The sequence below is a fragment of the Neomonachus schauinslandi genome, chromosome 2 (assembly GCF_002201575.2).
Source record: "Neomonachus schauinslandi chromosome 2, ASM220157v2, whole genome shotgun sequence".
Lineage (NCBI taxonomy): Eukaryota > Metazoa > Chordata > Mammalia > Carnivora > Phocidae > Neomonachus > Neomonachus schauinslandi.
The window spans coordinates 80,427,257-80,448,406 of record NC_058404.1 but is presented as its reverse complement, the minus strand read 5'-3'; the positions used below and the strand labels follow the sequence as shown (position 1 = coordinate 80,448,406).

Below are 21,150 nucleotides of genomic sequence, written 5' to 3'. Positions count from 1 at the left end.
TGCACCTCAACATTTAGAAATTTCCATTTTCAAGATATGATTTTAAAGAGACAATTTGATTTTCTGGGGTTGTATTAGTTTCCTCAGCCTCTCTAACAAAATACCACAAACTGGGTGGCTTAAAACAACAGAAATTTATTGTTTCACAGTTCTGGAAACTGTAGTCTGAAATCAAGCAAGGCCAGGCTCCCTCTGAAATCTGTAGGGGAGAATCCCTCTTTGGCTCTTCAAGCCGTGATATCTGCCAGCAAGCCTCCGTTGTTCCTTGGCTTGTCTGTGCATCACTCCAATCTCTGCCTCATCATGACCTGCCATTCTCCCTCTGGGTCTGACTCCTCTTCTTGTAAGGACACCAGTATTGGATTGAGGGCCCACCCTGCAGTATGACTTCATCTTAAATAATTATATCTGCAATGACCCTATTTTTAAATAAGGTCACATTCTGATGTCCTAGGGGTTAGAACTTCAACATATCTTTTGGGAGGACACAATTCAACCCATAACAGGGATGCTGACAAGAAAACATTACATCTTTTATGGAATGTGTTCCAATTTAAGTTGCTCAGGTTTCTGTCCTACTCAGTAAATGATGCCTGGTAATTCAAGTGTTTAAAGCAATGACCTTGCTTTGTGAAATGCATGACAACCCTAACAGACAAAAAGTGTTATATACCGTGCATATGATGTAAGGTCATGTAACACAGACACATCTATTGATGTTTTGTGATGATGTCATTGAACCTATTGGTACAGTCTAGTGAGTTAGCTCAGAGGGGAAGCATTAAACTTTGAAGTTGAGGGTCTTGGGGTCTCTTTCACTATTCTTATAGCTCTATTATTTATTTTTTTTTAAAGATTTTATTTATTCATTTGAGACACAGAGATACAGAGAGAGAGAGCATGAGCAGGGAGAGAGGCAGAGGGAGAAGCAGGCTCCCTGCTGAGCCAGGAGCCCGATATGGGGCTCCATCCCAGGACCCCGGGACCATGACCCAAGCCGAAGGCAGACGCCCAACCATCTGAGTCACCCAGGCACCCCAAGCTCTATTATTTTAAAATATTGAACCAACTGGGTGCCTGGGTGGCTCAGATGGTTAAGCGTCTGCTTTCGGCTCAGGTCATGATCCCAGGGTCCTGGGATTAAGTCCCGCATCAGGCTCCCTGCTCAGCAGGGAGCCTGCTTCTCCCTCTGCCTCTGCCTCTCTCTCTCTCTCCCTGTCTCTCATGAATAAATAAATAAAATCTTAAAAAAAATAAAATAAAATATTGAACCAACTAAAGCTCACCAGCCTCTGGGTCTAAGAGTAGGGGAAAGCTTGCAACAGTGTGATGTCATCATGTTAACGAGCTGAGAACATTTCTTGTTATGGCTGGAAATGGGCAGGAGAAGGAGAAAAGAACTCATCTGGCTCCGTAGTCATGAGCTGAAACAGGGCCCGAGAGATTCCAGACTCTGAGATACTCCAAAGTGCTATCCTAGGTCTCAGCCCCATGGTTGTGGCTGGGGCTTCTCCCCAGCTTGTCTTAAAAGAGTCACACGAGAAAGAGATGCCAGTCTTCTGCAGTGGAGAAAACCTGCACTACATAACCATGTACTGTGCTTTCCCACAAGTCTTCTGAGGGGTCCTCAGACTGGCCTGCATCCTGTGCCTTTTGAGGGTTGCCCCTCAGAAATCGTGACCCAAGGTCTCGGGAAGAACACCGGGCGGTGATCCCAGTTCCTCACATCTAATGAGCAGTTGGGCACACACCAAGACTTTTCTTCCAAATGAATGCAAATCAATATTCACTTCAGTATTAATGTGACTCACTGCGAATTCTGAATTGGTAGAATCCAAATTAATGAGGTTTGTTATGCTGAGTGAAGTGATCTGATGATTTGACTCTTCTTAACCTTGTCAGCATGAAGCCAACATTTCAGAAGGGATGGGGAAGCTGAGGGTTATTACTTGACGGAAATGTCTTTCATGAAAGATGCAGAATCCAACTGTTTAGGAGGGCATCTCTCCCTCTCCACTTCCTGCACAGCTTGTAAGAAATGAAGTCCCTCACACTATTACTCTAATTGAATTCCAACTTGGGTAATTACACTATAATTAAATAAATTTTCCCCATAGTTTTAATTCACTGACAAATAGTGCTAGTCAAACAGCTACATTTCTCGCCCAGAAACGATCCCCAACTCCATTTCAGTGATGAGTGGAGTGATTTATATTTGGGAAATGTTGTGTATGAAAAATGCACAGTTCATAAAATATTTTAGGTATCGCTCATGATTACATATGCTTTTCTCAGCATGAGATAACATTAATTTCTATTTTAATCTTTCATCTAATTTCTCATACGCTTAGCTCCAAAAGAAATAAGACCGTTAATTAGCAGTTCTTCTTTTCAGAACAATTTTTGTTTAGTTAACTAGTGGCTGGTAATTTTTATTTCTGAAGCACATTTCATTATCCCTGGCAGACAGCCTGGGTAGGTGTTATTGTTCCCCATTCTACAGATGGAAAAATTCAGGCAGCATTCCCCAGAGTGAGAAAGCCAGGTACTATAAGCCTTGGAACTAAACTTTTCTCTGGTCCCCTGGTCCAAGGCTCTTTCTAGCAAACACTGGGTCACTAGCATTCACTTTGGTTCTACTAATGAGGAAAGAAAGAGCATATATCTGTGACCTATGCCACAAGTCATTAATTTACAATAATTAATGATTTAGCCCTGGAGTCAGAGGCCTAATAACTGGGCTCTGATGCCGTCCTTGGATCATGAGGCCACAGAGATCCTTTGTGTCGACTTGTTATTATTCGGTCACAGTTCAACTGGAAGAACAGTTCAAAATATGACGCAAAGTGGTGCAAAAGGATTCAAATTTCCATTTTATCCTAATGCCCTTTCTTAAAGGGTTGTAGATGACTTTTTTTTTTTAAAGATTTTATTTATTTATTTGACAGAGACAGAGATAGTGAGAGCAGGAACACAAGCAGCGGGAGTGGGAGAGGGAGAAGCAGGCTTCCCGCCGAGCAGGGAGCCCGATGTGGGACTCGATCCCAGGACCCTGGGATCATGACCTGAGCCGAAGGCAGACACTTAACGACTGAGCCACCCAGGCGCCCCTGTAGATGACTTTTAATAAAAGAATTAAAGACAACATCAAAATACTCACAAAAAGCAGCAGTAGCATGGGTGTTATAACGATGCCCTGAAAGAAATAAAAGAGATGATGATCATTTATCAGCCTGGAAAGCGGGATACTTCCTTTGCCATTTTAAACTCCGATGCATGGAAATGTTGATCCTTCTCACCTCCATTTAATAAAATCGAGGTGATAAAGATGAGGGAGCCCCCCTCTTGGCTCTCCCTACCATAAAGCCTTAGCATCTCTATTACAATTATTTGTATTTGGTACCATTAAAAGTACAACCACCAACCTTCCTTAAACTCGTCTGCCCTTTTTAAAATGGAAGTTGCCTTCCATGTTGCATATGTATCACTCGGGTGAAGCTGGCAAGCCTTCTCACTCCAAGGCTTTCAACTCTAACTTGGATAAAGTGCCCCCTTTCAAGAGAAGACAGGTGGTTCAGTCCCAGTTGGAGTCCTCTCCTGAGCAAAGACCACGTCAGCTGTGATGAATGAGATGTCGTGATTTTGTAATGTGAACCGATCTCCCCTAGGAAATGAGCTGGGATCTCAAAACTCATTTCACTTGATTAGACTCCATGTCTCCATGGTGGAAGGCAAGTCTTTCATCTAATTCAGCCACATAGGACCACCTCAGTCCCTCTGCCTCCCCTAGGCAGAAAGGAGCAAAAGATTTGTTTTCTGCAATGACAGGAAACTGTTTGAGGCTGTTGTCAATGAGGCAGGATACAAGCTTTTAGGTTTCTTGAAGGTAAATCTTTAAAACTAGGTGTTTGAGTTGGGAGTTAACATGACAGGTTTCAGTTTTAGAGCTGCAGATGATTATTCGTTTCTCTTAGTTCTTCCTTTATCGCTCAACACTTCATTATGATTTATACAAGAAAAAGCATTTCATATTGTTACTAATGAATTCTACTTGGAACTTTAAAATTCCAAAGAGTGTGTGTATATGTATGTGTGTGTGTATGTGTGTGTACACACACATGCACATGCATTGTGTGTGAGAGAGACAGACAGAAACTATACAGGATCTAAGGTCTGGGACCACTTCATTACATTTGGAAAAAAGTCCTTTTGGTATTTATATGAAATCCTTTCATCATTACAATAACTAAATTCTTTTGGATATGGCCCAAGAGGGACTGGCTACCTTATCTGAACACTGCTACTATGACTTTCTGAGGCAATATACCACAAGTGAAGATTCACACATTGGCTTGTTTTATTGTTAAATAATAGAATAAATGCTTCTTTATTGTGCAAACTTTTGCAGCTGGTAATAATGAATACAACACTTTAAGTGCTTTATTTTTAATCTGTTTATTAAAATATGTATTGTGGCTTATCAACTCCACTGGTGTCTATGAAACAGGTTCTCATCAGCACATTTAGGAGAGCTAAATGTGCAAAATGCCGAAGTAATATTTAAGAGCTACTGTCCTTCAATGATATGGAATATATTCAGACTTTAGGAGGAATTCCAAACTTTCCAAGGCCATGTGGAAATTAAAATATCTGGTTGTTTCAGTCTGTGTGGGAGCCTTCTGATTTCAAGTCAATTTGCTTAAACATTTATTCAATGTTCACTTATATGCCAGGCACTGTTCCATTAATTAGAAGAATTAATGGAAACTGATATGGCAGAAAGGAAAACAAGGATATTCCAAGAAGAGGGAAGGGAATTCATAGAGCTATACAAAGTTGAGCAGGGTGGGAAGAAGGTATGAAATGGAGGCATCAGAGACCAGGTCACCAAGGACCTCGTGGCCAGAAGAGGGATCCTGAAGTTGATCCTATCAACAATGGCAAACTACTGAAGAACGTCAAGTAAAGGTACAGTGAAGTGGTAAATAATTTCATATATGGAGAAAATATTGGACTTAGCTTATAAGCTAACCAGTTTTACCTTTGTTATCTGTCAATTCACCCATATCCAGATAAAAGAAAATAGAAACTTATGTTAGTGTTAATTATGAAACACCAACAGCACTAATAACACTTATGAGAAACAAGGTATGGTATCTGTGATAGGATTAGAATTGTCAACTAGGACAAAGGGTGAGCACTGTCAACACCCAGAGGACATTTGTCTTATACTAGAGGAGGTAAAGCCACACTGGTGTCTTGTAAGTACATGGGGACCCACATTCTTCCTGGTGACCACTAATTTTCCTTTGCCACAGAGGAATACTAGAAGTATTAGTAATAATACCAGGACTATTAATGGTATTTTGCTTCAGCACTTTCACACAGCACGTTTTAAAATTTGGCCCTCCCCTACTGAAGGAGGTGGGTTACATCATAGGCCCATTTTATAAACAAGGAAACCAGGGTTTAGAAAAGCCAAGTAAACAGCCCAAAGTCATACAGCGAATAAACGGCAAAGGCAAAACCCGGATTTGAGCCTGCTTTTTTGCTCAGCCCCAAATCCAGAACTGACTCCACTGCACCACTGGTCCTGGGTGGCAGGTTTCAGCAACCAGTACAGTTTTCTACGGAGTTCTGCTTAGGACATATGTTGAGTGATTAGTTGCTGTATGGTCTTGCTCTCAAGGTGATAACCAATTCTTAAAGATGACTTTACTTTGGAAGGCAGAGCACTATTATCTGCAGGTTTTCCTGCCTGAATATTTCAGGTGTATAGTTCCCAACACACAATAGCTTCTTTGTAGTTCTGCCAAAGACTTAGGGTATTTGTTCCTAAAATATTAAAAATTTCCTGGCATATAGGATGTGTTTTCTAATTCTGGATTTAAGATTCCTCATTATTGTCTCAAAAATGCTGATTCAATTTCATTAATTAAGAATGAATTGTTAGGGGCACCTGGGTGGCTCAGTTGGTTAAGCGACTGCCTTCGGCTCAGGTCATGATCCTGGAGTCCCTGGATCGAGTCCCACATCGGGCTCCCTGCTCGGCAGGGAGTCTGCTTCTCCCTCTGACCCTCCCCCCTCTCATGTACTCGCTCTCTCTCATTCTCTCTCTCAAATAAATAAATAAAATCTTTAAAAAAAAAAAAAAAAAAAAAAAAAAAGAATGAATTGTTATACAGTGCTGAAATCTGTTTTTCAATTTTATTAGGAAGTGAGTCAGTCACAATGCCGTTAATCGTGACAAGAACACCGTAAGTTTTAGTGGAGTCATTATAATAATTATCAAAATACTAATAGCCAACATTTATGGGGCGCTTATTTCACATCAATGATGTACTAAGGACTTCATGAATGTTACCTTATGGAACTCTCACAACAACCCTATGGGGTAGGTACTATTATTATCCCAATCTCCTATCGAAGGAAACTGAGTCTCAGAGATATCGAGTGAAGTAGGAAGAGGCAATGCCAGGAATTCAAGCTCTATCTCCCTGACTCCACAGCCTATGAGCCTGAATGGTGTAAATAAAATCTTGGCAGTCTTACCCTATTTCCTCAGGGTTATATTTTAAGAGTAAACCTGAGAGGAGCTTCAAACTCAGTATGTCTTTTTGATGACATGAAACAAATTGAGAAATCAGCCTTTGTCTGACACGGTTGATACATTTTTTAAAGTCAGGTTTTTACAAATATCAATGGTAAAAAGGGTGAGCTGAAAATGTAAACTGTAACAGCAACAATCACTGGGAGCTGGGAAGTCAAATAAACATGTTCTTTTCTCTAGGGTATATAGTAGGCTCAATTTGATCGTCTCTTTTCTCTTCCCCCGGTAAGTCCTATGCAACTGGATAAAACCAAAGAGGTGGTGGATGAGCACTTCTAGCAAAAGACGTTACCCCTCTGCTTGCAGATTCAAGGTCAAGACATAGTTTTAGCATCCTTGCAATTGGGATGGAGTGTTAAGCTTTCTGATTCCAACACCTGAAGAAGTCAAGTCACAAAGTGACTGGCTTTGATTGGCGCTTAAAAAAACCCTCAGAAAATCCATTTACACCTCTGATGTGAATTACTGGGTGAATATATTTCAATGGCTTTAGTGGGAAGGAAAAAAAAAAGTGTCAAATCTCAGACACTGAGATTTAGTCACAATACAAGCCAAAAAAAAAAACCAAACACACACCTAAATAACAACAAAAACAACAACGAAACTGTAAATACACCTCTCTCAGCAGAAATATTAGTTAAAAAGGCAAAACTTAAGTGAATTATCATTTTTTTAAAAGAGAAAATGTTGTCAAAAGGTTTTGCTGCAACAACTATTGTGATCACACAGAAACCAAAACTGAGTTCTTAGGCGTCTGTCTCCAGGATGTTGAATGTTAAGTCTTGGAAAAGGTGCTTTTTATTTTTTAATTAAAAGGCAATCACTTAATTTTTACAGAATGACAGAAACTCATCTGAAGTGTGACCCCCTCTATATCCCTCACTTGCTCACCAGTGAGGTGAGGCTATGAGGGCTGTGCTTTGGCCAGAGAACTCACAGTGAGGCAATGTTCTTGTTCTGAAGGCACACACTGGCCTCAATGAAGCTCTTTCACAATAAGGAAGCTCTCTTATAAATGATCCCAAACCACCTCCACTGTCGCCCTGCCTTCCCCTTGGAGCAACTTAGGGCACGTCTCACCCCTCCTGCCTTGTAATGGCCTTTAACTGCTGCTTTTGAGTGGTATAAATAAAATCTCTGCACTCTTCAACTATTGCCTCAAACCTACAACTTAAGAATAATGCCGAGGTGAGCATCTGGGTCCCCACACTAAGTCTTCTCCAGGCTAAAGGTCGTTAGGCAGTCCCCCCCCACCCCACCGCCCCAACACTATCCCCCTAGGGTAGGGCTCTGAGGCTCCTGTTAGACATAATCTCATTCAGGTGAACCTAAGAGTCCATAGCACTCACTTCATGACAACTGACCAAAACTTGGAGCTGTCATCCTGGAGCATTGTCTAACAGGCCAATCCAAGGATTATTTAATTACCTGGAAGGATATACCTTTGTTTGACTTCTATTTATTATTAATTGGGGATCAGAAATTACATACTAACTTACACAGTATTGTCCAGTATATATAGAAACAATTTCTGTCTAGTAGAAAAAAACACCACAAAGGTTATGGTCTTAAGACCATGTAGGTATTAGCCAGTTTTGTCCTTAACCTAGTGAACTTATTTTGGTATTCTTTTCTGGTGGACTATATAATCCCCATTTATTTACTTTTTTAAATTTTATTTATGAGAGAGAGAGAGAGAGAGAGGGAGGGAGGGGTGGTGGGGGGGCAGAGGGAGAGAGAGAATCCCAAGCAGACTCCCCGCTGAGCATGCCCCCCCCCCCCCAACCCCCCCCCCCCCACCACAGGGCTCGATTCCACAACCCGGAGATAATGATCTGAGCTGAAACCAAGAGTCAGATGCTTAACCGACTGAAGTACCCAGGCGCCCCTATAATCCCTATTTCTATAATCTCTTAGAAATCAACTTTACCATCCTGCTGATTCCCCTATTATTCAGTTAAATAAATGTTTGATACGTGCTCATTCTATATTTGTAAGAAAGTCATGTTTTGAGCCTTTGAAAATTCTACTTTGACAGCTCCTTTACTCTGAACTTTGCATTTATGTTAATGCAAAGATCACTTTTTTTTTTTTTTTAAGGATTAATGCCAACTAAAACTCCCAATTTGTCTTCACATGTTGTCCGATGGTCAGTATACAGTGATATCATAAAAAGTTAAAGAGAAGCTTATTCTTGTTGAACCAATATGTAATGAGTGAGATTTGCCAATACATCCTAAGCAATAAATTATAAAGTGGCGGTATGGTCAGGATATGTGGTCTCCAGAGAATATGACCTGATAAACATGAATCTCAGAGTAAACAACTCAGTAAACTTCATAAAGTAAAGAAAAAGACATTAGGAGCCTAGCTGGAAAGAAAGTCGTGGGTTGATTGGTGGGGAAGGGCCTGTTTCCTCTCCCCTGCCTGTACTTTCCTCTTTAAAACTGGACCTTCACAGAGTAAATGGCTCAACATCCCCAAATTAAGCATTTCTCAGTATGTTCATAGCTCTGTCAGGGGAAGAAGGTGTCCTAGCAGTTGGCTTGAGCATTCTGGTGTGTCTGCCAGGCACAGGGCACTACAGTAAAGACATGAGACTATTGGAGCTAGATAACACCAGCCACTAAAAACATCCAGTCAATTCTCTCTAGTCTGAGTCCACGTTTGCCAAGAAAACGTCGAAAAATAATTTGTTTTCCAAGTAGCGTTTTTGATAGAAAGAGAGCACGCTGACTAGCTGGCCTCAGGCTCCTAACACACAACCATATTGAGGTATGCTAAACACAGTGAGTTTCTGGACCTGCAAAGCTAAGGATCTATTTCTGGATTGTGGGGACTCCATGTGAGCAACGTTACCCAGTGAGGCCTTGCAGGAATGACAGCTGGCTTGTCTCAATGACATACATTTAATTAAACATTTACTGAGTGCTAACCATGTATCAGACATCACGGGAGCTGAGGAGAAAAGGATTCCAAAGTCTCCTACGCACATAAAACTGCAGGCATTTTGAAGTGGACTTTTACATAAAACTCCAGAAAATAGTTTCTGTGAAGTCCCTGGCTTGTCTTTGAAGACTATCTTGGAAGACCTTTGTTCTTTCTTTCCTATTTTTCTTGTCTTACAACCACTAGTGAGCATTGTTTACCTCACTAATGCACTTAGAATAATTTTTGGTTTTTCCAGCTACGTCTCTGATATGATATGTCCATACTTGATCTTTAATTTACACTACGGTCCTTGCCCATGAGGAGTTCCCATTACAGAAAGCAGTTCTACCCATTCTTCTGTAACTTCAACATGTCTGTTAAGAAATACCTCTACTGTCTTATTCCCAAAAGACTGTGACGTTTCTTCAGACCAAAATTAAGGGTCTTATATATATATATATATATATATATAATATAATAATATATATAATATTATATATATATAATATTATATGTATATAATATTATATATATATAATATAATAATATATATAATATTATATATATATGAAATTAAGGGTCATATATATATTATATATATATATATATATATATATAAAGTGTTATCTTTTTAGATTTGGCCTAGTATCTTCTGAGATTTTGGTCTGTCACTGATAAATTCAGCAAATACCTACTTGGTGACTACTGCGTCGGGCCCCATTAGATGAGGGCTTGTGGTGAATGAAACATGCACAACCGATGCCCCTGGTGCTTTACAGAAGACAGAAAAGCAACCACAATAAAATGGTGAGTGTTTAAAATTACAATCTCAGCATGCTATGAGAGTGCTTAACAGGGAGGTGAGAACAGTTCAGATGAGAACTGAAAGCAGAGTGGGAGCAGACCACGTAAAGAAGGGACAGCCCCGGAGAAGGCGGGTGGGGAGAGAACACAGGGAGCTTTCCAGGCTGATAAATGATCATCATCTCTTTTATTTCTTTCAGGGCATCGTTATAACACCCATGCTACTGCTGCTTTTTGTGAGTATTTTGATGTTGTCTTTAATTCTTTTATTAAAAGTCATCTACAGGGGCGCCTGGGTGGCTCAGTCGTTAAGCGTCTGCCTTCGGCTCAGATCATGATCCCAGGGTCCTGGGATCGAGTCCCACATCGGGCTCCCTGCTCGGCGGGAAGCCTGCTTCTCCCTCTCCCACTCGGCCCTGCTTGTGTTCCTGCTCTCGCTATCTCTCTCTGTCAAATAAATAAATAAAATCTTTAAAAAAAAAAAGAAAAGAAAAGAAATCTGGCCATCAAGAGGAGGAGAGATAGAGCCATAACTGGAGGGAAAGGAAGTTTGCTGGCTTTTGTTTTCTTGTTTGTTTGCTTTGCTTTAGAAAGGAGAAGCTTGAGGATTTCCAAAATTCATTAATAAAAAAAAAAAAAGCCAATGGGGGCAGGGGGGTGGAGGTTTAGAAAAGAGAAGGGATTATCCTTACTACCTTAAGGAGGCAGCAGGGAAGGAGTCCCAGTGCACAGCTGCTGGGTTTAACTTCAGGAAGGAGGTAGGCTGACAGCTCTTCATTGTAAAAAGGGGAGAAAAGGATAGATTAGGTACAAATGAAGACAAACTTGTACGTGTCTGATGTTAGAAAGTTGAAGGGACTTTCATTTAAGAGTTTTTATTTTCTATATTAAGTAGAAGGTGAAGTGTTTTACTAAGCCAAGGGAGACAGGTTCAGGCAGGGGCAAGTTGGTGATTGGAAACCGTGCTGTAACTAATGGGAGCAGGTGTCTAAGACAGTGAAGGGGCTGGGATTTTACCATCTTGTGAAGCTAACAAGTTAGACGGCCATGGCTTCATGGATGCTGGAAGAAAACACAAGACTCCTGGGTCATAGCCACAGGACTGTATCACTCACAGGATAGCAAGCAACCTAAGCATCAGTTCCCCTCACCCCCAAGTCAAGCAAGGTGGGGTAAATGGGCTCAGATGGATGCCTGCAACTACGGTGGGTTGCATTACAGAAAAGGAACACTGAGTTTAGGGTATCCAAATCTTTTGTAATGGACAGAAAGCATGCCTATCATTTGCTCTAGAGGGAAATACTATCTTTATATTTCTAAGGCAGTAAGCAAACTTGCCATTTGCTCTGGAGGGAGATACTATTTCTATCTTTCAAGGCCATTCACTATAGAAACATCCCTGAGAAGACAGTTGAGAACAAAGGGCCATCAGTGCCTCCGACGTGTACAGAGATGTGAGAGACACATGCAGAATTATCTTCCAACAGAGGACATGTCCAGCAGGCCAACCCAGCTGATACTGGTTATCTCAACATTTGAGCTATCAAGCTCATTATTGCTCCCTTCAAATATACCCACTTGTACAGGAGAATGATAATTAGATAGTCATTTTTAAATGACCAGAAAAACCTCTCCAACATGACACTGGTCCCCTAACATTCCTTGGACATTATGATTAAAATAAGTATGAGTCTAACCAACTGAACTGCTTTCCAACTCATAATTCACTCTCTCTCTTTTTTTTAAATTGGGGAATTTGCTAAATGTATGTTTGAAATCTAGATCCTTGCTAGATTGAACTGTGGTCTCTGGGCCGTCAGCACTGGCCTCGCGGGGAAGCTTATCAGGAATTGTTGAATCTCAGACCCAATCCCAGGCCTACTGTTTCATCATCTGCATTTTTAACAAGATCTTCAGAATACTTGTAAACACATTGTAATTCAAAAAGAACTGATTTAGTTCTAGAGCAGGGGTAGGCAAACTTTTTCTGTATAGGGCCAGATAACAATTATTTCAGGGTTTGCTGGCCCATACAGGCTCTTACAATTACTCAACTGTGCTACTGTAGCTGAAAAGCAACCAAAGTCAGTATGTAAACAAATGGGCGTGGTCAAATTTGGCCCAAGGGCTGTAGTTTGGACCCCTGCTCTGAAGCGTTGTTTTGGATTAGCAGCTATATTTTAAAAAGAATTGCGTAAGTGTAACAAACTTTTACTTTTAATAACTTGGGTTTTTGGTGAACCCACACTGCCTTCCAAACATCACAGCCTGTTCCTTTGTAACTGCTTATACCACACTACTTAATTACCCATTCTTTAATTTTTCTCTAGACTGAAAACAAAATTACCAGTTAATAGTGTGTAAAATCTACTTTCTTCCTCTTTTTGATATTTGCAGTGACATTTGCACATGCCCAGCTGCTGATTCTACTCCTTTTCTTTATGATTTGTCAAAGATAGCAATTCAGCAATCTCAAATGTTAGTTTTCTCAGGACCCTATGAAGTAATTTGTCTGGGTCAGAAGATAGAGTCTGCTTATCTTGGGCCTACTTTCCTTTTGCCAATATTTACTTTACCATTTCTAATCTGAAGATGATTCTCTTTGCCAAAGATGATGGAAACAAAGGGAAGGACCGGGGGTGGGGGAGGGAAGGGGGACGAATGAATAGCAGGATGCTGGATAGTGGGCAGAATGTATGGAGTTTAGGGTTCTAATATCCAGAGCTGTATGAGAAAGAGGATAAACACAAGACCACAAAAGGGAAATAATACATACACTGCTAATTAGAATATGGTGATATATGTTAAGGCTGAAAAAACAGTGTTCAAACTCACGATTTTTCTTTTTATTCTTTAACTGAAAGAGTAAATCTTCTTTTCTATGTAAACTCATAGACCTGTATTAAAACTATTAACTTGGCTTTTCCTATCTAGATTAAGAGTATAAGGACAAGCTGAAGTTCAATTAAAGCCTAAAGCGAGACGGATGTGGGAATTTTCTGTATTTTTCAAGAATCTTTCATGTAAATGTCTTCTAAGTTTACAGATTTAACATGCAATGATTTTCCAAAGGAGCCTCTTAAAAATGCTTATCTGTAGAGTATATATTGGACCAAAGAGGCAGCAAAAGGAAACTAAGCCAAAATTGCTTTTTTGATGACATGAGCTTTCATAGCTGAGCAATGATTTGTCAAGGTTCAATTTGGCCTGCAGACCTCCTCTGTGGTCACATGGCTGCAATCTGGTGTGTCGTGGTGGCTTTCTCTTCCCTGGGAATACATGTAGCAGTCCATGAAGGATCATTAGCAGCACAACAAATATTATATACAAGAAGCACAACTCTCCTAAAATGTCAAGAGGATGGCCCCACGTTACGCAATGGTCGGCCAAGTGTCTGAATCTTATATTATACATAGGAGCTGGTAGTTTCAGTGATACTAACTGGCCTCATAACGATAGTCAACATTTGTAAATGGACATAATGCACTAGGAACTGTGCTTCACAAACATTATCTAATTTTAAATTCCAATAATAAATTGATTATCCCAATTTTATAGGTGAGAAAAGTGAAGCTTATAGAGATTATGGCTAGGCTGTAGGAAGTACCAGGAGGCAGAACCCCAGCCAAAGAAATAAAAATAAAGGTTGAGAGGTCAAGAGATGGTCCAAAGGGAGGAGAAGTTGTTAGAAAGGAAAAAAAAAAATCGAGCAAAGAAAGAAGTAGGAAACTTAAAAAGATATTCAGAAAATGGATTGTAGGAAACCAACATAAAATATGTAATATAAATTAAAAATAGGATCAAAGGTTACAAATACAATCTGCCAGTGGTGTAGGAATATATGAAAAGAATGCACTAAGGGATTCTCTCCAGGCCATGAGAATAACACTGAATATTTACTACCCATTGGCTTAAAAGATTTAATGTGTACCTGCCATTTTTGCTCATTGATGTCTTTAACAGAACAGGACACTTGGCACATACTAGGTACTTAATACATTTTCTGCTGAATAAATGAATGAGTGTGTATCCACAAATGCTTCTTTCAGGGAACAGCATATCCATTTGATAAGAAACACACACTTTCTGAAATGCTTCAAAACCCTATGTCATCATAATGAGACTAGCTGACATTTATTGAATGCCTGCCTACTCTGTATGTGTCAGGAACTGTTCTATACTCTTCATATGTACTAACTCATTCAATCCTCACCACAACCCTCTGAGAAACGTACCACTATGATTCCCACTGTATGAAGGAGAAAATGGAGATATACAGACAGAAGAATTATACAAAATTCCCAAGCAAGAAGTGCCAGAGTGGGAGGCAAGCAATGTACCTGGCTCCAGAACCCATGGTCTCTACCATCATGTGTTTATATAGTGGTTAGGAGTTCTTGGAGAAGTTAGAGATATCCGAGAATTCTATCTCAAAGGAATCTCGAGTTTGCTGTCTCACTTTACAGATTGCAAAGTTGAGGCCCAAGAAGGTTGTGTCTCTCACCCACAGCCTCAGAGTTAGTGGAAACACTTGGAAGAGGACGGTAAGTGCCTCAAATTCCCTGCCCACTTTTTTATTTCTGATACCATACTGCCTCCTATAAGCCAGAGGAGTAGAGAAAAACTTACATATAGAAGACCTGAAAACTATTCCTCAGCACTATTATATTTACTATATGTCTGAAGCAAAAAGGACATAGAGAATAAAGTTAGACCAGGTGCTCCCTTCCTCCCAAAAAGGCTCATGAATTTCCAGCAAGGTTATGGGAGAACATTTGTGCAAAATTTTGTGAAAGCAAGGTAGCGATGTGGAGGATAAAGGAGAGGGGATGGTATGAGGGTCAATGAGGACAGAGAAGGGAGGCAATGAGAAGTGATCTGTGGAGATCTGGGGAAGGGACTTTTAATGAAGGCCTGGATATTAAAGCAAACATATGGAATAATTATAAATTGATTTTCTTTTAAATAAGACATTCAAAAGAACAGTGCAATCAAAACTAGAGTTCAGAGTTATGACAGACCTTGACCGTAAACAAACAACAAACAAACAAAAAACCAGACTATGTCTACACATGTGAAATGAATGGGTTTGGCAGAGCCCATCCATTCCTTTTGGATGCATCTAAGTGACAGCACACACTGCTGTTAGATCTAGCTGTGACGATCAATACTGAGTGCAAAGATGGACACAATGAATGGAGACAGCTGCACTCCACTTGCCTTGTCTCATATATCAATGGTCTGATTTACTCTGGTTTTTATCATATTCCTTAGCTAAAGCCATTCCTACAGCTTAGAAAACTGGCCCTGAGCTTTGTGATTCAGAGAGGCTTCATTTGGGAGAAGGGGGGAACTGACCAATGGTCCTCACGTGAACATCCTTGGTCCACAAGCCCTCTCAACCTTTCCAAGGCAGAGGCAGCAGGATTCTGATGTTCAGGCTGACTTTAGGAGTCACCTTCCCCGACTCACCCCATCACCATCAACATGTATTTTAAACAGGTTTCTCCTCAATAACATGTTTATTTTTATTAAATATCAGTAGGCAGGAAAGGAAAAACATAAAATGTGATATTGGGGTCTGAATAAGATGGATCCTAGACCCTGAACCTCTCTAGGCCAGTGCTACCCAAAACCTGGCAGAATTCCTAGAGGCAGAAGGAAAAACAGTGATGCGGTGATTAGCTTATTACAACTGGTAAACAGACTTTGTCATTTTATGATCATGTGCTTTTTCTGGTATAAAAAGTTTAATAATCAATAAAAGCAAATCACTTCTGCATAATCAAATTTCACCTCATGACCCAGGAAAATGCAAAGGAGCTAGCTTAAAATTTTTTTTTAGTGCTTAGACTTTTATCCCCCAAATTCCTAGGGTAAATTGCTAAAAAGTGTCCTCATTTTTGGTTATATAATTATATATAGCTAATTCATCTTAATGTTTCAGCAAAGACTCATTCCTACACAATTACTTCTGGGTCAGCACTATTGGGTGTTGCCACTAAAGAGTTATTAAGAAGGAGGGGCACCTGGCTGGCTCAGTCAGTAGAGCATGCAGCTCGATCTTGAGATTGTAAGTTCAAGCCCCACATTTGTAGAGATTACTTAAAAAAATAAAATCTTAAAAAAAAGTTTTTTAAGAAGGATAGCCAATGTTTCCACTCAGAAATGACTGTAAGGATGGATATTCATATCAGATATTTATTTTTAAATGACTTCTGCCAACCACTTCTATATCTTTGGCAAGAAGTGATCATCTGGTAAATTACACCAAGGAATTTAAGAGTCTTTAAGAAAATTGAGAATCTATGTCAACATAATTTTTCTAGTTCCCCAGTAGAGGGCAACTTCTACACACTTTTACAGTTAAAAAAAAAAAAAAAAATCTATGCATACCACATCAGTAAGAACCACTGTTATGTTTAAAATAAAACAATACAGTTATGTCCATGAATGGATTTTCACTAACAGGTAGCTATAAAATGTCATGAAATTTTAAATATGTAATTAGGAATTGAGTACATTTAATGAGTAATTAGCATTTTATGATTAATGTGTTATTGCAGAAACTTAGAAGTAGCAACCATTTAAGTCAGTCACTATGATAGAACTATCAGTATCTGAAATATACAAGGCAGATGATGAGAGTAGTGTTCTTTAGTAAACACTTTGATTAAATTTCATTATGACCAAGTTCCAAATACAGCTAATGTGAATGCATGAAATCTTTAATAAGACAAATACACAAAAAAAGGCCATAACACAAACATCTCAGGGTACAACTGAATGTCAACATTATTACAGACTTTGAAATAATACTTATCAGTGTTCATGTTTTAAATGACATCAGATATAAGAATGTAACTGCACATATATACTTAAATATATGTAAATAGATATAAAACATCTCATTACTATGTAGATTTGGACATAATGTGATACATTCTTATTCATTCACTCATTCAACACTTACTTACTGAGCATTTATTATGTGCCAGATACTATTCTAGAGGTCAAGGATACAGTGTGACAAACCTGACAAAATTCTCTGCCTTCATGACGCTTATACTTCCCATAATAAAAAGTAATGTGTCATAAGGCCTTCTGAAAAGATAGATCTAAAAGTTAGATGCTGTGTCTCATAATGCTAGTTTCTTTTTTTTTTTTTTCTAAAAAAAGGTTTTGTTATGGGGTGCCTGGATGGCTCAGTCTTTAAGTGTCTGCCTCCGGCTCAGGTCATGGTCCCAGGGGTCCTGGGATCGAGCCCCGCATCGGGCTCCCTGCTTGGCGGGAAGCCTGCTTCTCCCTCTCCCACTCCCCCTGCTTGTGTTCCTACTTTCTCTCTCTGTCAAAGAAATAAATAAAATCTTTAAAAAAAAAATTAAAATTAAAAAAGGCTTTGTTTTTATTACAGATAAATATTACATGGAAAAATGAAATGGTTCATAATCTTAATACTCAGAGAACTCTTGTTGACCTTAGCTAATGTAATACATGAATTTGATTGGAAAATCTTATTTGTATAGAAAAATAATGAAAAGTGAAATATTCTAGTACCTCACTCTGCCCCAGAAATGTTAAGTTTCTTGTGACTCCCTCCAGAAAAGAAAATAATATACCAGTATCCATCCATCCACCCATCCATCCCTCTACCCACTCATTCATCCATCTAAACCATCCTAAATTCTTCAAATGTATGCATTTTCTTAAGAAAATCGTACTATACACAGTATTTTGCACACAGCTCTATTTTTCTCACTTCATTGTCCTTCTAGGAATGCTTTTCATACATGAAAATATAACTGTACCTCATTCTTTTATGTGACTCATTTTTTAATGTATAAGTATTTTATAACATTCCATCTCTAAATACCTCAAAATTCTAATTTTAAAGGAGATTATACAATTTTGTCTGAAATTGATAAGAGCTGTGGTATGTAGTGTTAATTACTGTAGTTTCATCTATGAAGACTGGAATTCATGGACTTCAAAAAGAAGCCTGGAAAAATGACCTTTAATTTATTATAGAGTAGCAAATTAAAAAAAAAAAAAAAAAGGAATCAGCAACTGTTCTGGATAAAAAAAACATACCAATAACTCCATTAGGGCACATGCAATGTAATAATCTTTTAAAGACAATCTCTGGTTGTGAACTAGCAATATTAGCAAATTTTTTTACTAGTAAATTTTCATAATACTTCTGTTATAAAAATCAGTATTTTTTATTTCCACTTAAAATTTTTAATTAAACATCTAAGAATTACCTTATCTTATTCTATTTATAATACTGCTTAACCCCTATATTTATTTCAGCACCATATTTGATATTAAAATGTGATCAGAATTTTTAAGTTTACAAAAATATTATGCAAAATAAAATACAAAGCACTAGGTGGTGCTGTGGGACCTTCCAGATAAACCAATGCCACAAAGTTCTGCTCTAGATAAATTAGTTGTGTGGCTGATTCTATATATTTAAATGTACATTAAATATTGTTTCTAGATAAACCAATACCATGTAAGTAATAAATGTTAACATAATGCCAAAACCAAGTTTTGATAGATGACCTCAGGAAGACATGACCCTTTTCATAATTACATACCTTAACTCCTATGTTAAACTATTAAAAACATCCTTATATAATAAATGTCATTTTTGAGGCATGCTTCTCAATTGTTATTTTCACCTGTCTTTAAAGTTATTTTTTCATAAGTCCAAGAATAAAAAACCCAACAATTATTTTTTCTTGTCAAATAATTTTCTATTAGGCAATTTCTTATGTCACAGAAGAGTAATCTTCTTGGGCTCTATTTTTCAATTCTCCCTAGATGTGGCTACTTGTTGTAGTGATGTTAATTCAAATGCTGAAAGCGGCCAGACAGACAAGGGAAATGTATGAATCAGGCCATATGTAAAATAATAAGGAGTGGGGACAACCTAGAAAAAACAAAGAGTGTATGCATTCAAATTCAGATGAAAAAACCAAAATGCGTGCACGCGTGCGCGCGCACACACACACACACCACTAGACAGGTCAAAGAAAGCACATCTTGGACCCCACATGGGCCACTCATCTGTGACCTCTGACCAAGCCCCAAGCTGTCCCCAACCACTTATCTATGAGTGACACATCTTAAAAGAAAACTCGAGAATTTCAGTTCAAACGAAGGAGTGAAAATGATGTTTTAGTTCTTCTGGAATGCTTTCTTAATCACATATGTATGTCCTTAAAGAAAGAAATTCCTAATGATTCAGGAGATAAACTATAGTCATCAAGAGCATCAATTCTCCTTGTTGAGCTACTGATTCAAAGAAAAGCATAGATTTATTAGCAGCCTTTTCCAATCAGCATGGCTTTTCCTCTCCCTACTTTTATGATCGTGGGGGGACAAAAATGAAGTATTTAATATTGCATGGACAGAAATACATGATTAGCTTAAACTAAAAAAGGGCAGAATTATTTTCACTAATAGTGATGGTGGAGCTTACATTGTAGGTACAAGATGTGATTAAACGGAATGAAAATGAATTTTTGACAAATACAACAAAACTCATCTAAAGGAATGTTATTCTTCAAGTTTGTCACTGAGAGAAGCCAAACTCATTTTTAAATGATGCATCATTGCAAACATTCTAGCTGTCTTCAGAAAAGAGCTCATGGGCCACATAAGAAAATAATATAAAATCATGTCATTTCTGAACTGGAAGGGACCACAGAGATGAACAAACCTCTTGCTACTCTAGCTACACCTCACAAATCACTTCTTCTTGAAAGATAAACACAGTGAAGCGGCAGTCTCTAGGCGAGGCTATGTCACAGAAAGCTAAGTGAGTGACCTGATGCTTCCAGGAAGCCATGAGGGGACCACAATTTACTTGGAATAGGGAATAAACCTTTCGCCAGTAACCGAGGCAAAAATATCACGTTTAAGGAATTTCAAATATCATCTAAACACCCACAAGAGTCTCCACTAAACACTAAAAATCATTTGGAATTTTTAAAGAATGTAATGGGTTCAAACAGATACATGGAGGAAGTGGCTGAAAAGTAGAAACAGATTGGAGCCACACTGCCTGAATTCTTTCAGCTCACTTTTTAGACTCCCTGAGAGGCTGTCTCAGAAGATAGTCTTTTGACCTAAGAAGCATCTTGTTTTTCCCACTGACGGCCTTCTTCTAAGGCAGCAGTCCTCCAGTGTGGTCCAGGGACCCAGGGGTCCCTAAGACAGGTGGGGGAGGTTGGTGAGATAAAAAAAAAACCACTTTTGTGATAATACTAAGTCATTATTTGCCTTTTTCATCCTCATTCTCTCACAATTGTACAGAGTAGTTTTCCAGAGGCTACATGTTATATTGAAAGATTTGGTACAGAAACAGGAGACTCCAGTTGTCTTATATCAAGCCAGACATTAAAGAGATTTGCAAGATGGGACACAATGATACTCTACTCACTAGTTTTTCTTTTTGTTTTGGAAAATATAGGGGTTTTGTTTTCATAAAAATATATGTTTTACATATCATGTTGTATCAGGTTTGTTGTTTTCAAATGAATGAATAATTTCCTAGCCTTAATTTCAAATATGATAGTTCAGATTTTAAGAATGTAAAGAGGCGAGGGCGCCTGGGTGGCTCAGTTGGTTAAGCGACTGCCTTCGGCTCAGGTCATGATCCTGGAGTCCCGGGATCGAGTCCCGCATCGGGCTCCCTGCTCAGCGGGGAGTCTGCTTCTCGCTCATCCTCCCCCATCTCATGCTCTCTCTCTCTGTCTCATTCTCTCTCTCAAATAAATAAAAAAAAAAAATCT

The 21,150-nt window shown here is 38.9% G+C and overlaps 1 protein-coding gene across 3 annotated transcripts in view; it reads right to left on the bottom strand.

Annotated features, from left to right (window-relative positions):
- SLC10A7 (solute carrier family 10 member 7) overlaps nt 1-21,150 on the bottom strand; it is a 252,547-nt gene that overhangs the window by 61,119 nt on the left and 170,278 nt on the right. For all 3 annotated transcript variants that reach the window (XM_021679306.2, XM_044912605.1, XM_044912604.1), the window contains one exon: nt 3,161-3,196. In XM_021679306.2, the coding sequence (XP_021534981.1) occupies nt 3,161-3,196 (36 nt within the window). The remainder of the gene's footprint in view (nt 1-3,160; nt 3,197-21,150) is intronic.